The 14126-nt window shown below is 39.6% G+C and overlaps 1 protein-coding gene across 2 annotated transcripts in view; it reads left to right on the forward strand.

Moving 5' to 3' along the window:
• The window catches only part of Sv2c (synaptic vesicle glycoprotein 2C), a 112902-nt gene that overhangs the window by 37043 nt on the left and 61733 nt on the right, over positions 1–14126 (forward strand). For both annotated transcript variants that reach the window (XM_042690928.1, XM_042690929.1), the window contains exon 3: positions 4678–4829. In XM_042690928.1, the coding sequence (XP_042546862.1) occupies positions 4678–4829 (152 nt within the window). The remainder of the gene's footprint in view (positions 1–4677; positions 4830–14126) is intronic.

The following is a 14126-nucleotide window of genomic DNA, read 5'->3' on the forward strand; positions in this document are numbered from 1 at the left end:
AGAATTCTAAACTTCCCTTTTCCTGAACAGGCAGTGTACGTGGCAGTTTTCCATTACTGTAATGAAATACTTGAAATGGTCAACTTAAGAAGAGAAGAGGTTTCTTTGGGTCCACAGTTTTGGAGATCTTAATGCATGGTTGTTGGCTGTCTTGCTTTAGGCCTGTGGTTCGGCATTGTATCATGGCAGGGAGGCTGTGGTAGGGCACACTGCTCACCTCATGTCCTCTGGGAAGTGAAAAAAGAAAGGGTTCAGTTCCCAATGTGCTCTTCAAGGATGTACTCCCCGATTACCATTCTCCCTCCCACCAACTTCCACCACCTCCCAAAAGCTCCAAAGACTGGGAGGGACCAGGCTTTGGGAAATTTATCCAAGCTAGGGCAGCCAGCATGAGGTGCAGAGCAAACAGAACCCACCAAGCTCCTAGGTCAGCTTTGTGCAAACACTAATCTTCTCTGTCTTCCATTGCCTAGTGGGCTAACTTAATTTGACTATGTCTCACATTTCCCAACAGATGAGAAATTTCATCTTGGAAGCTGACTCATCCTTTGCGCTACACAATATCCCACTCATGACTTTGTTTAGATTATTGAGGAAAATATGTAAATATAAACTGTGACCTTAATCTTAAAACTTACTTTTTTTAACTTTAGTTTTCCTGTATTAATTTATTGTTTAAATCCTGTTTACTATTTGTTAAAAATTCAATCCTAAACCAGGTAATCTCTGGATTATCTTTTTTTTTTTTTTGACAATACAGTTACTTCTTCCACATTGGGTGATATGTACATACCCACTCATTCATAATGGCCATACATCACAACTATCATGTATGCCTCCTCTCAAATAAAAGAACCCAGATATAACATGCCCAACTTGAAAAGGTAAATTATCAGAGATGTAGATGAAAAAAATCAAATACCTATTTATAGTAGTTTACTGATTCATCAAGCTCTATATACATCTAAGCCACATGACAAAATAAATTACTGCTTTCTAAAACTAATATTTTGTGAATATTTTACTCAAATTTCTTGAACATGTTTTTTCAAACAAGGTCTTTGGTCTCCTTAAGGCCACATTTTGAGGCATCAGCAATATTCTGTAGAACATATATGTGCGTTTTTTCCATTTAAGTTGAAAATTTTAAAGTCACGTACATGGTAACTACTGAAAAAAAAATTCAAACCAAAAAATATTTTTTAAAAAAAGGGGCTTTTTTTTTTTAAAAAAGGGGGGGCTGGGAAGGTGGCTCAGTGGTAGAGCGCTTGCCTTGCATGCCTGAGGCCCTGAGTTCGATTCCTCAGCACCACATAAGCAAAAAGAAAAAAGCCAGAAGTGGCACTGTGCCTCAAGTTGTAGAGTGCTGGCTTTGAGCATAAAAAGGCTTAGGGACAATGCTCAGGCTTTCCAAACAAAAAAATAAACTGTGACAATTTACCAGATACCTACCAGTGAGTCACACACAGACTGCAGATGTATTTCAATAGCTAATGTGTGTGTGTGTGTGTGTGTGTGTGTGTGTGTGTGTGTGTGTGTGTGCGTGTACCTGTGTGTGTATAAGGGGACATCCCAATTTGTTTTAAGTGTTTTAATATAAAAGTTTAATAATGGTGTTAAAAACTTAAAATTGTTATTTATTAAAATTAGTATTACTTTTATTAAAATTATTTATTACCTTAATTCTGAAGTACCAAATACAATATTCAATGCCACTTTTTAAATCATTTTTGAATCTGAATAATTTTCCTTTATGTTATGAAATTTCAATGATTAATCCTTCCATACCACCTTTAACCAAGGATAATTAAGATTTGACAATATTTTGACAGCTAATGAAATAGAGTTAATATATGGTACTGAAAAAATTCTTTATAAATCACTTTGTTTTGACTCTCCATTTATATTACTAGTCCATCAAAAGTTAACTTGAATCAGTTACTGGTGGTTCTTACATATAATCTTAGCTACTGCGGAGTCTAAGAACAGAAAGATGGTGGTTTGAGAAGAGAAATTCAGAAAGCCCCATGGCACCCATACCCCGGTTCACTGGCATATGTTTATCATCTCAAGCTCTAGAGGAAGCTGAGATTGGGAAGACTGGGGTACCAGGCCAACCCAGGCAGAAGAGGCTCTGTCTTCACAAAGGGAAACCGGATGCAGTGACACATACTTTGTCATCCCAGTGATGATGGAGAGCCTAAAATAAGTGTATCACAACTAAGGTACCTCTCTGGACAGGAAGCAAGAATCTAGCCTTAAAATAACCAGTGAATGGCAGCATTGGTGATACAGCTCAATGGTATTGCAGCATTCTAGTAAGCATGAGGCCCTGAGTTCAAACCTCCAATTAACTTGAAACAACAGCATGTACCCAAACAGATTTCAATAGTAGCTGTTATTATGTAATAGATCCACTATTACATAATACATAAGCTTTCCATATTAACTGGATTGTAAAATGTAAAAGATAAGCACTTTATACCTTGCATTATGAATTTTAAAATATGGATGCCTGACTCCCATCCTTAGCAGTCTTTGTATTTTGGCTAGAAGATTCTTTGGGTGGGTTGCTGTCTTAGCCATCCCAGCCACGGTAGGATGTGTAGCCTTCTCCCTGGCCCCTACCTATGTGATGCCTTTAGCTCCTCCCTGAGTTATGCCAACCAAAATTATCTCCAAGCACCACCAAACACCGTCAAGGGTGGGGCAGATGCAGAGAGCAGAAGGGTGTTGAAAACTCAACTTTATTGAAAAACTACTGACACATGGACATGTGAGAACTTACATTGACATATTTTAAAAAAATCTCTTTATGTAGTTTTAGAAACTAACTTAACGCAACAAACAATATAACTAACCAAAAAAGTGAGATGCATTAGCCTGTCTCATAAAATATTTAGATAGAATAACAGTAGGAAACTTCCTAAAATCAGTTAACTCTGGCGCTGTATTGTAGCAGTTGTTTTCTGCCCTGGACACTTACTATAGGAAACAAGTTATTGTAAGTCAGAAGAGCCTTTGGCCTTCCTTCCTGTCCAGATATTTTTATCCATGATCAGGATAGCAGCTACATTTTCCCTAAAGACACATAGGTACTTTGGAAGCCCAGGAATGACCAATAGGATTTCACAGTGTCCTCTGACCAGTGTTAAATTAACCCTCTCCATGATAAGGACCACTGGGACATCTGGGTAAGAGGTAACCACAGACACTAAGGTGGAAGGTCCATGGGAATTCTTTGGGAGCTGCCTTTCCATCCCAGCATCCTCAGCCTCTTGTGTGGTCTTAGGAAGTGGTGTACATAATCATTGATTGACATACTTTAAGTTATCAGAAGGCTCCACGATGGAGTAAACACATTTTATTCTTTGATATCAAATTTGTTTGAAATGTCATTTACATTTCAATGTAATGTGATTTGTATTATAGAAATCTAACACAAATGAAGCAATAAGATACCTTTCGATGATATCACCAGAGGCTCTCTCTCTAACCTGCTATGTGGCTGCAAATTTTTAAAATATATAGACATATTTAAGAGTTCACATATGTTTGGAACAGATCTCGCTGAAGCTATGATGAAATCCAAAGCTCACCTCCCCTAGAATGAATGGAATTTTGACTCCGAAGACCCTGGTTTCAGAACTCCTCACCTGAGTAGAGGTCACTCAGTGGATATGTTATCTCTCCAGGGCTCAGTCAGCAGCCCTTGTAATGACCTCTAGTGGAAGGAAGCATTATAGCCCATTCTCTTGGTGTATACTTGATGGTGTCCAGATGATTTTCTCAATATCCTTGTGTTTGCACAAACTCAGCTGTGGTGTTCATGGGATGAGACCAGAGCCCATCTAAGAAGTCGCCCTTTTGATTGGGTGTTTGTCAATGTATTAGCCTGACAGGGCTGCAGGACCAGCTGTGGTGGGGTAGCAATGGGTACGGGTTGCAGATGGTCCCCTGCGGGTATTTGCAGCTAGGTTCAAAGTTCTTACCTCATGGGCAGAACATAGTACAGTCTCTCTCTTTTTAAATGAGCTAGTTAGAATATTCACTAGATATTATATATATATATATATATATATATTTTTTTTTTTTTTTTTTTTTTTTTTTTTTTTTTTTTACAGTCCTGGAATTTGAACTCAAGGTCATATGCTTACTCAGTTTGCTTGCTAGACTGGTGCTCTACCACTTGAACTTGGTCTCCAGCCCTGGTTTTTACTAGTTATTTTGGAGACACATTTGCTTTGTGAACTTTTCTTCCTGCTTTGAACCACATTCTTGCAGGTGGAGACCTGCAAGAATGGATTACAGATGTGATCCACCACTAATTACATCACTCAATTCTTGTAACTTTGTATAAATAACATACTATACTGAGTAGAAAACTCGTTTGACTCTCAAGCTAAACTGTGAACCACATAAGTAGGGCACCATTACCACCTTATAACCATACCCACTAATTGTAGGTTTGAGGTTTTTGCAGGGAGGAGAAAAATGGCACGTAATATTGAACATTGAGACTACACTATTAAAATTATAAAATGATAGAAGACCCTCACTCTTTCATGTGCTGCGTGGTGACAGGAATGTTTCACTGTAGTTTGTTTTGGATTGCCCTTTGCTCCTCACATAAACTGTCCAGATCCCAACTTCATGTGTTCTCTGTGTCCCTCACAGGATTGGAGGAGCCATTCCCACAGTCTTCTCCTACTTTGCTGAAGTGCTGGCCCGGGAGAAACGGGGTGAGCATCTCAGCTGGCTCTGCATGTTCTGGATGATCGGTGGCATCTATGCTTCTGCCATGGCCTGGGCCATCATCCCACATTATGGTAAGGAGCTAGCCTTGCACAGCCAGGGGATATCTGGTTTTGATTTAGTTTTCACATCCACCTCCACTTTCCTCTCTTCCGCGTGCTGTCTTAATGACAACTCTGTGCTCACCGTGTTTCTCCTTTGCGAGTACCAAAAGGATTTACTTTGTGTATAAACATCTGTGTAAAGCAAGAGAATGTCAGCTGGTCCTTTATGTATAGAACCTTCTTTTATATATATGTGTAAGAGGAAAAGTCCTTTACTGTATACTCTTACAACTCTCCTGGTTGCACAAATGCATGAGAATGTTTTCCCCCACCAACCAGGTCTTGAACTTCACTCAGTTCCAACACTATCTGTTTGAATTTAAAGTCCTGTCCTGCAGATTAAAGATGCAAATCCACAGGACTTTACCCCTTTACATGCAAATTCCAAGCCCAAGCCTCTGGAACTTCTGACTGACCAGCAATGAAGTTGATCTTCCCATAGTCCTTGCCTCCTCTTTGAGCTCCATCATTTGCTAGAATGGTTCACAAATCTCAGGGAACCTCTGAACTTGAATTTTCCAGTTTATTTTCAAGACTATCACAAAGATGCAGATGAGCAGTCAGATGAAGATGTACCTAGGGTAAGGTGACCTCTTGTCTCTCATTTTAATGTCTTGCTTGTTTGGCTGGTGCTTTACCACTTGAACCATGCCTCTAGCCCCTTTTGTTCACTTTAGTAAACATTAGAATTGACTAAAAAGCAAAGAAAAACCAAAGGAGGCATGGACAAAGTAGTTTATTTTATATCCCATAAGACTTGGGAAATTGCAAGACTGGTGTGAGAGCTCACAATCGAGAACCCTAGATCCTCTTCCCACACACTCTAACAAGTAGGCCAATAGGCAGGGATGCCCAAAATACAAAGGAGGTATAAGGATATGCCTTAAAGGCTACCCAAATCCATTTATATCTCATTGGGGAGAACTTTAACCCACGACCAGCAAAGAGGGGGTAAGTTGGGCTAGAATGGAAGACACAATTACTGTCTATGCTGCCATATCTCACTCTGCCTCTGGAGAATCTATTAAAAATATATTTCATAATCCATTTCAATTCACCCTCTGTATTAATTAGTTTGGGAATAAAAATAACAGAAAATAGGTTTGGTTCACTTCACTAGAACAGGAATTTTTTAAAAGCTATTGGGCAGCTCACAGAATGGTTGGGAAGGCCTCAGTAGCACCAACAATAATAATAATAATGATTTTGAAAAATGGATGACAATGGATGGTGAGGATACAGAGGAAATGCATTTTTCTTTTTCTTTTTTTTTTAATTTTATTTTATTTTATTTGAGAACATACTGTACAGAGGGGTTACAATTACATGGGCAGGATAATGCATACATTTCTTACCAAGCATTGCAGCCTCCTCCTTTGTTTACCCTTCACCTCCCTTCCCAGCCTCCCCCCTCCCCCCCACCCAATCATACCCCCCTCCCCCCCCCACACCGACATTGTAAAGCTGGTTTTGACATGACATTTTGTACTTCTCATTGTTGCAACAGGTCCACCTGAATCCTTAAACGACTTGTTTGTCCCCATCTCCTCCACATGTTATACTGACATCAAATATAGTGAAAGCGGGGGTTACACTGTGGGGGAGGGACATACAAAGCAACAAAGAAATAATCTTATAAATGCGTTAGAAACACATGCATGAAAGAAACAAAAACATTAAAATACATATTTGAGGGTTCGTTTTCCTAACATCACATTATCTGACTTTTTCCGCTTGACTCATACCTATACTAGATATTGCAAATAAGGGAAACCATGGGACCTATGTTTCTTTGGGCCTGGCTTACTTCACTTAATATAATTTTTTCCAAGCCTTTCCATTTCCTAACAAATGGGGAAATGTCATTCTTTCTGATGGAGGCATAGAATTCCATTGTGTATATATACCACATTTTCTTGATCCATTCATCTACTGAGGGGCATCTGGGTTGGTTCCGTATCTTAGCTATGGTAAATAATGCTGCAATAAACATAGTTGTGCTGGTAGCTTTAGTGTGGTCTTTTTTGTAAACATTAGGGTAAATGCCCAAAGGTGGGATTGCTGGGTCATAGGGGAGTTCTATGTGACGTCTTTTGAGGAACCTCCATACTGCTTTCCAAAGTGGTTGAACAAGTTTACATTCCCACCAACAATGAAGTAAGGTTCCTTTCTGTCCACATCCCCTCCAGCATCTGTTGTTGTTAGAGTTCTTGATTTTTGCTGTTCTAACTGGAGTGAGGTGATATCTCAATGTTGTTTTGATTTGCATTTCTTTTATGGCTAGGGATGTTGAACATTTCTTCATGTGTCTATTGGCCATCCTTCTTTCTTCTTCAGAGAAGCTTCTCTTTAAGTCTTTCGCCCACGTACTTATTGGGCAGTTGTTTCTTTGAGGATTTGTTGTTGGGTGGTTTAATTTTTTGAGTTCCAAGTATATTTTAGATATGAGACCCTTGTCCGTTGTATGGCTAGTAAAGATCTTCTCCCAATCCGTGGGCTTTCTATTGATCTTGCTAGCTATGTCATTTGCCCTGCAGAAGCTCTGCAACCTTATGCAATCCCATTTGTCCAACCTTTCTTTGATTTGTTGTGTTTCCGGGTCTCTATTCAGAAAATTTCGGCCTGAGCCAAGGAGACCCAGGGTTTCTCCTATTCCATCCTGTAATGTTTTCAGAGTGTCTGCTTTGAGTTCAAGGTCTTTGATCCATTTGGAGTTGATTCTGGTGCAGGGTGATATATAAGGATCTAGCTTTAGTTTTCTACATGTAGTTCACCAATTTTGCCAGCACCATTTACTGAAGAGGCTGTCTGTCTTCCATTCTATTGTTTTAGCTCCCTTATCGAAGATTAGATGGCTATAGGTCTGTAGGTTCATTTCTGGGTTTTCAATTCTATTCCATTGGTCCTGAGGTCTGTTCTTATGCCAATACCAAGCTGTTTTGATTACTATGGCTTTATAGTAGAGTTTGAAATTTGGTATTGATATTCCTCCAGCAGTGTTCTTTCCGTTGAGGAGCGTTTTTGCTATTCGGGATCTTTTATTGTTCCATATGAATTTTTGGATTGCCTCTTCTATTTCCTTGAAGAATGAGGGTGGAATTTTGATAGGTATTGCGTTGAATTTGTAGATAGCCTTGGGAAGTATTGCCATTTTCACGATGTTAATCTAGGAAATGCATTTTTCATGCGTGGCTGAGAGAATACAAAACAATGCAGCTACTATGGAAAATACATCAGCAGTGTCTTAAAGTTGAAATATACACCTAACATCACCCAGCAGCTGCACTGCTGGGAAGAAATGGAAATGTGTGTCCATCTGAAAACTTACTCACGATTCTTCAAAACACCTTTTATGGTAATTGCCGAAAACTACAAACTTAAATGGCCTTAATACAATGGAATGCTACTACCAATGAAAAGAAAGAAATGAACAATTCAATAATGTGTGGACCTTTAGGATATATTTCTGAGTGCAAAATCTAATTTCAAAGGATTATTTATATGACATTTTAGGAATGGAAATATAAGAGATGGAAAACAAGTTAATGGTTACCAGGGCATCATGGTGGTCAGGGAAGGGGCATGCCTGTGGCTATAAAGTAGTCACATTGGGAAGTTCTTGGTAGGCTACATCACTACATATGTGATAAAGTAATGTAGGACTGTATATGGTTGACCCTTTGTCCTCATGGGTTCCACATTTATGGAATTGATCAAGTATGGACCAAAAACATTTGGGAAAATGCACCCGCACTTCACATCTACAGATATTCTTCTTTTTTTGGGGGGGGGGGGTCCAGTCATGAGACCTGAACTCTGGGCCTGGGTGCTGTCCCTCAGCTCTTCAGCTCAAGGCTAGCACTCTACCACTTGAGCCACAGCGCCACTTCCAGCTTTTTTTTCCTGCTTTTGTGTGCTGAGGAATCGAACCCAGGGCCTCATGCATGCAAGGCAAGCACTCTACCACTGAACCACCTTCCTAGCCCATACAGATATTATTCTAAACATTTCCCTAAATAGTATGACATTACAACTACTTACATAATATCTGCACTGTATTAGGAGTTCTAAGTAATCTAGAGGTGATTTAAAGTACTCAGGAGGGCACCTGCGGGCTATGTGCAAATACTAAGCTAAGGGCTTAATCATCCACAGGTTTTTGTATCCAAAGGGGCTTATGGAACAACTCCTCTGCAGATATAGTTTTATACCTGTGCTAATATCACATGGTACTTTCCTACTTTCAAAATTGTTCTATGGTTCTGTAGAATTAGCCATTGAGGGAAACTCAGTCACCTGTACATGGGATTTCTCTTTGCAACTTTACATGAATTTATGATTATTTCAAAATTGAAAGTATAAATAAACTTTGAGTAATACACTTTGGAAGATAATTTTCCATATATTCTCTCACTTATTCTAATAATCTTGAGAAACAGCAATAGGGTTATTACCTTTTTTTAAGGGAGAACTTATTGCATAGAAAGCTTGTCATTTCTCAGCCAGGCACCAATGGTTCACACCTCTAATCTGAGTTACTCGGGAGGCTGAGTTCTGAGGATTAAGGTTTAAAGCCAGCCCGGGCAGAAAAGTATGGGAGATTATTATCTTTGACCAGCAAAAAAACTGGAAGTTGAGTATGGCTCCAGCATTAAGAGGAAAAAGCTAAGAACTAGCACTCAGGCTCTGAGTTCAAGCTCCAATACTGACACAAAAAGAAAAGAAAAGAAGCTGAGATCTGAGAAACGTGGTTCAAAGCCAGCCCAGGCAGGAAAAGTCCATGAGACTTTTATCTCCGATAACCACCAGAAATCTGGAAGTGGTACTGTGACTCAAGTGGAAGGGTACTTGCCTTGAGCTGAAGAGCTGAGGAACAGTACCTAGGCCCAGAGTTCAAGCTCCAAGGGAAAGAAAGAAAGAAAGAAAGAAAGAAAGAAAGAAAGAAAGAAAGAAAGAAAGAAAGAAAGAAAGAAAGAAAGAAAGAAAGAAAGAAAGAAAGAAAGAAGGAAGGAAGGAAGGAAGGAAGGAAGGAAGGAAGGAAGGAAGGAAGGAAAGAAAAAAGCCAGCTAGGAAGGAAAGAAGGAAGGAAGGAAGGAAGGAAGGGAGAGAGGAAGGAAGGAAGGAAGAAAAGAAAGAAAAATTGTCATTTCCCAAAGTGATACAGATAATGGAAAAGTAGACATTAGAAACAATCCTCTAATTCTTCAAAATGAGCTTCAGGCATGACAGAGTTAAAATGTTCCCAAAGAACAACAAGGGAAGGGGGTAACAATGCTTGACACGAAATGTGCTTATTGCCTTACTCATGTAACTATAACCCCTCTGTACAGAATCTTTACAATAAAATAAATTTTAAAAAAGAGTCTCCCGAAGGCTGACACAGAGTTTGTCTGGAGGGCTGTCTCTCTGGTGTGCATAAGTGGCTGTGGCAACCATTCCCCTTCCCTCATCTGTTTAGGTGATGTAGAGACAGGCTGGGCCAAGTCTTCAGAGGTCTAAGCCTACATCATTTGCCTTAAAACAAGAACAATTGCTGCAGAATCTTTTTTTCTTTTGTCATGGGGCTTGAACTCTGGGCCTGGGCACTGTCCCTCAGCTCTTCAGCTCAAGGCTAGCACTCTACCACTTGAATTATAGGGCCACTTCTGGTTTTCTGGTGGTTTATTGGAGATAAGAGTCTCATGGGCTTTTCCTGCTCAGGCTGGCTTTGAACCTCAATCCTCAGATCTCAGCCTCCTGAATAGCTAGGATTGTAGGTGTGAGCCACCAGCACCGAGCTCATTTATTTTTTAAATGATCGATTTGAAAACTTCATAAGAGACACAAGGTCTTCTAATTTTTTTATATCACATGCTTTATGGCCCACTGTAGAGTAAATCTGTACTTAACCTTTGATTTCCACCAAAGGCAGCCTGAGATCTTTTGCTGTCCTCTCCTACAGCACACAATCCATCCTTCAGGGCCCATTGCCTACCTTACTCTCCTTACTATGCAGAGAATTCAAGCTCTGTCCAGCTTCGGGCTACAAATTTGCATGTCCCACCAGCATTAGTCTGCTCAAGTTCCCATTTTTAAAAGACTGTTGACTGTGAGGCTTAAATAACACAATTTCTTTTTCATAGTTCTAGAGGCAGGAAATCAAGGTCAAGATGGCTTAGATGGGTTCTGGTGAGGTTCTTCTCTTCTTACCTTGCAGCTGCTTTTTTGTTATGCCTTTACATGGCAAGTAGAGGGGGAGAGCTGTCTTTTTCTTCCCCTTCTTATAAAAGAAGAGTTAATTTTGGTGCAGGGTGATATATAAGGATCTAGCTTTAGTTTTCTACAAGTAGTTAACCAATTTTGCCAGCACCATTTACTGAAGAGACTGTCTTTCTTCCATTCTATTGTTTTAGCTCCCTTATCGAAGATTACATGGCTATAGGTCTGGGTTTTCAATTCTATTCCATTTGTCCTGAGGTCTGTTCTTGTGCCAGTACCAAGCTGTTTTGATTACTATGGCTTTATAGTAGAGTTTGAAATTTGGTATTGATATTCCTCCTGTTCTTTCTGTTGAGGATCGTTTTTGCTATTCGGGGTCTTTTATTGTTCCATATGAATTTTTGGATTGCCTCTTCTATTTCCTCGAAGAATGAGGTTGGAATTTTGATAAGTATCGCATTGAATTTGTACATAGCCTTGGGAAGTATTGCCATTTTCACGATGTTGATCTTTCCAATCCAGGAGCATGGGAGTTTTTGCCACTTTCTAAGTTCTGTTTTGATTTCCTTTTTCATATTTTTTAAGTTTTCATCATAGAGGTCCTTCACATCTTTGGTTAAGTTAATTCCTAGGTATTTTATTTTTTGTGGGGCTGTTACGAATGGAGTTGCTTTCCTAATTTCAGCCACACTTTTCTCATTGTTGGCATACAGAAAAGCCATTGATTTTTGAGGGTTAATTTTATACCTTGCTACTTTGCCAAAGTTTTGAATCAGCTTGAGTAATTTGGAAGTGGAGTCTATGGGATTCTTTAAATACAAGATCATGTCATCTGTAAAGAGGGAGAGTTTTACTTCTTCTTTCCCTATTTGGATCCCCTTTATGTTTGCATCTTATCTTATTGCTGTAGCTATTAAAAAAATAAATAAAAGAAGAGGAAAAATCCAATAGGTCACAGTCCTCTTATATTAGGGCCCCACCCTCGTAACATTAGCTTCATTACTTCCTTGTAGGCCCATCTTCTGATCCATTGATTATTGGGAGGGGAAGTTTCAACCTCCAAATGTTGGGACATTCAATCAGTCCACCATACCACTCACTGTGGCCTTAAAACAAGGGACTTTCTGGTCACCAGAAAGCACCCTCCACTCTCTGAAGGCATTGGGTGCTATCTGTTTAATATTTTCATTGTTTGATATGTATTGCCAACCTAACTGGATCTTTTTCTCAGAAATAAGGTCTTTTTAGATTCTGTAAATACATAAGGATTCTCCATCTCCTTTATGTGTACATTTCTATATTTGGAAGCAGACAAAATACATGTGTATATGTCAGAGGGTTCTTTGGAAAGAAAAGTTCTGAAAATATCCTTGCTGGGCTGCATTCATCATTAACCCAATTAGATGCTTTATTCAAGGCCTACAATTAACACCATTACTAAGTCTTGGTAACTAACTGCTGTGCTTCTTGATTAACTTCCACCTGGAGAGACATAAAATTTGTCCTTGCTTTCTGAAATGTTTCTCACTTTGGTGTTATGACCATTCTTTAGATTGCCACGAATGGTCTTGAACTGGCTTCGAGGGAAAGAGATACAGTTTGGGGAAAGGTAAAGAAATCTTCCCAGCCGGGCATCAGTGGCTCACGCCTATAATCCTAGCTACACAGGAGGCTGAGATCGGAGAATCACAGTTCAAAGCTTGTCTGAGCAGGAAAATCTGGGAGTTTCTTATAATAAACTACTTTTATGCCAGTGCCAAGCTGTTTTGATTACTATGGCTTTATAGTAGAGTTTGAAATTTGGTATTGATATTCCTCCAGCAGTGTTCTTTCCGTTGAGGAGCGTTTTTGCTATTCGGGGTCTTTTATTGTTCCATATGAATTTTTGGATTGCCTCTTCTATTTCCTTGAAGAATGAGGTTGGAATTTTGATAGGTATCGCATTGAATTTGTAGATAGCCTTGGGAAGTATTGCCATTTTCACAATGTTAATCTTTCCAATCCAGGAGCATGGGAGGTTTTAGAAAAAGGCAGAATTGGCACTATGGTTCAAGTGGTAGAGCACTAGCCTTGACCACCAAGAGGCACAGGCACAGCACTCAGGCCTGGAGAGCAAACCCCAGGACTAGCACCAAAAATAAAAGAAAGAAAGTAAAAGAAAAGAAAAGAAAAAGAAAGAAAAGGAAAGAAAAAAAGAAGGAAAGAATTCCATCGTACCTTATCATAAAAGTTGCAGAAAGTAGTTATTGTTTTGCTCCCTTATGTATGATGGGGTCCCTAAAACATCCTCCCTTAATTTATCCAGATTGTCATGGCAAAAACGTGTAGAGCCACTGATCTGTTTTTACTGTAATACTGTTATTTCAGTCAAATACTCAGATTTGACCTAAGGATTCCACACTTGCTAGGGAGGTACTCTGCTGCTCACCCACATCTCTAGCCCTTTTCGCACTGGTTAGTATTGAGATACAGTCTCACTTCCTGTCCAGACATGTGCCTAGATCACATCTTCCAGTTGTAGGCTTCCTGTTGTAGCTAGGATGGCAGGTGCACACTGCCATGCCAAGCCTCTTTCTATTCAGAAGAGAGTTTGTAGACATTTCTTTTCTGGCTGTTCTGAAATCATGACCTTCCCTATCTCATCTCACCACTTAGCTTAAGATGATAGGAACACAACAAGACTCTCAGCTACAGATTGAGAAGGGGTCTTTCTGCCCAAGCTATCCTCCTGCTCTTAGCTAGGATTACAGGCATGGGCCACCAGCATTTCATTTATAAGACTTAAGCCAAACTTTATTTTTTACATAACCTACCAGCAAGGGCATTGGCACTAAATAACCTAGCATTTCCCTATTGTCCTATGGTGTCATTTAGTGATTACATTGTATGTGGCTGCCCCATGTCGAAATCAAGTTGACCTTTGTGCTGTGTTACTTTTAGAGGATCTCAAGACAGTCCAAGGAGATCTTAGCAAATGTGCCATTTCATACAACTGGATCACACACAGGTACCTGTGTGACTAATTCCCTGAAAGGCATAATCAATGGCCTGGAATGGAGTCTTAGAAGA

The sequence above is a fragment of the Dipodomys spectabilis genome, unplaced genomic scaffold (assembly GCF_019054845.1).
Source record: "Dipodomys spectabilis isolate Male_0828 unplaced genomic scaffold, ASM1905484v1 ptg000140l, whole genome shotgun sequence".
NCBI classification, from domain to species: Eukaryota; Metazoa; Chordata; class Mammalia; order Rodentia; family Heteromyidae; genus Dipodomys; species Dipodomys spectabilis.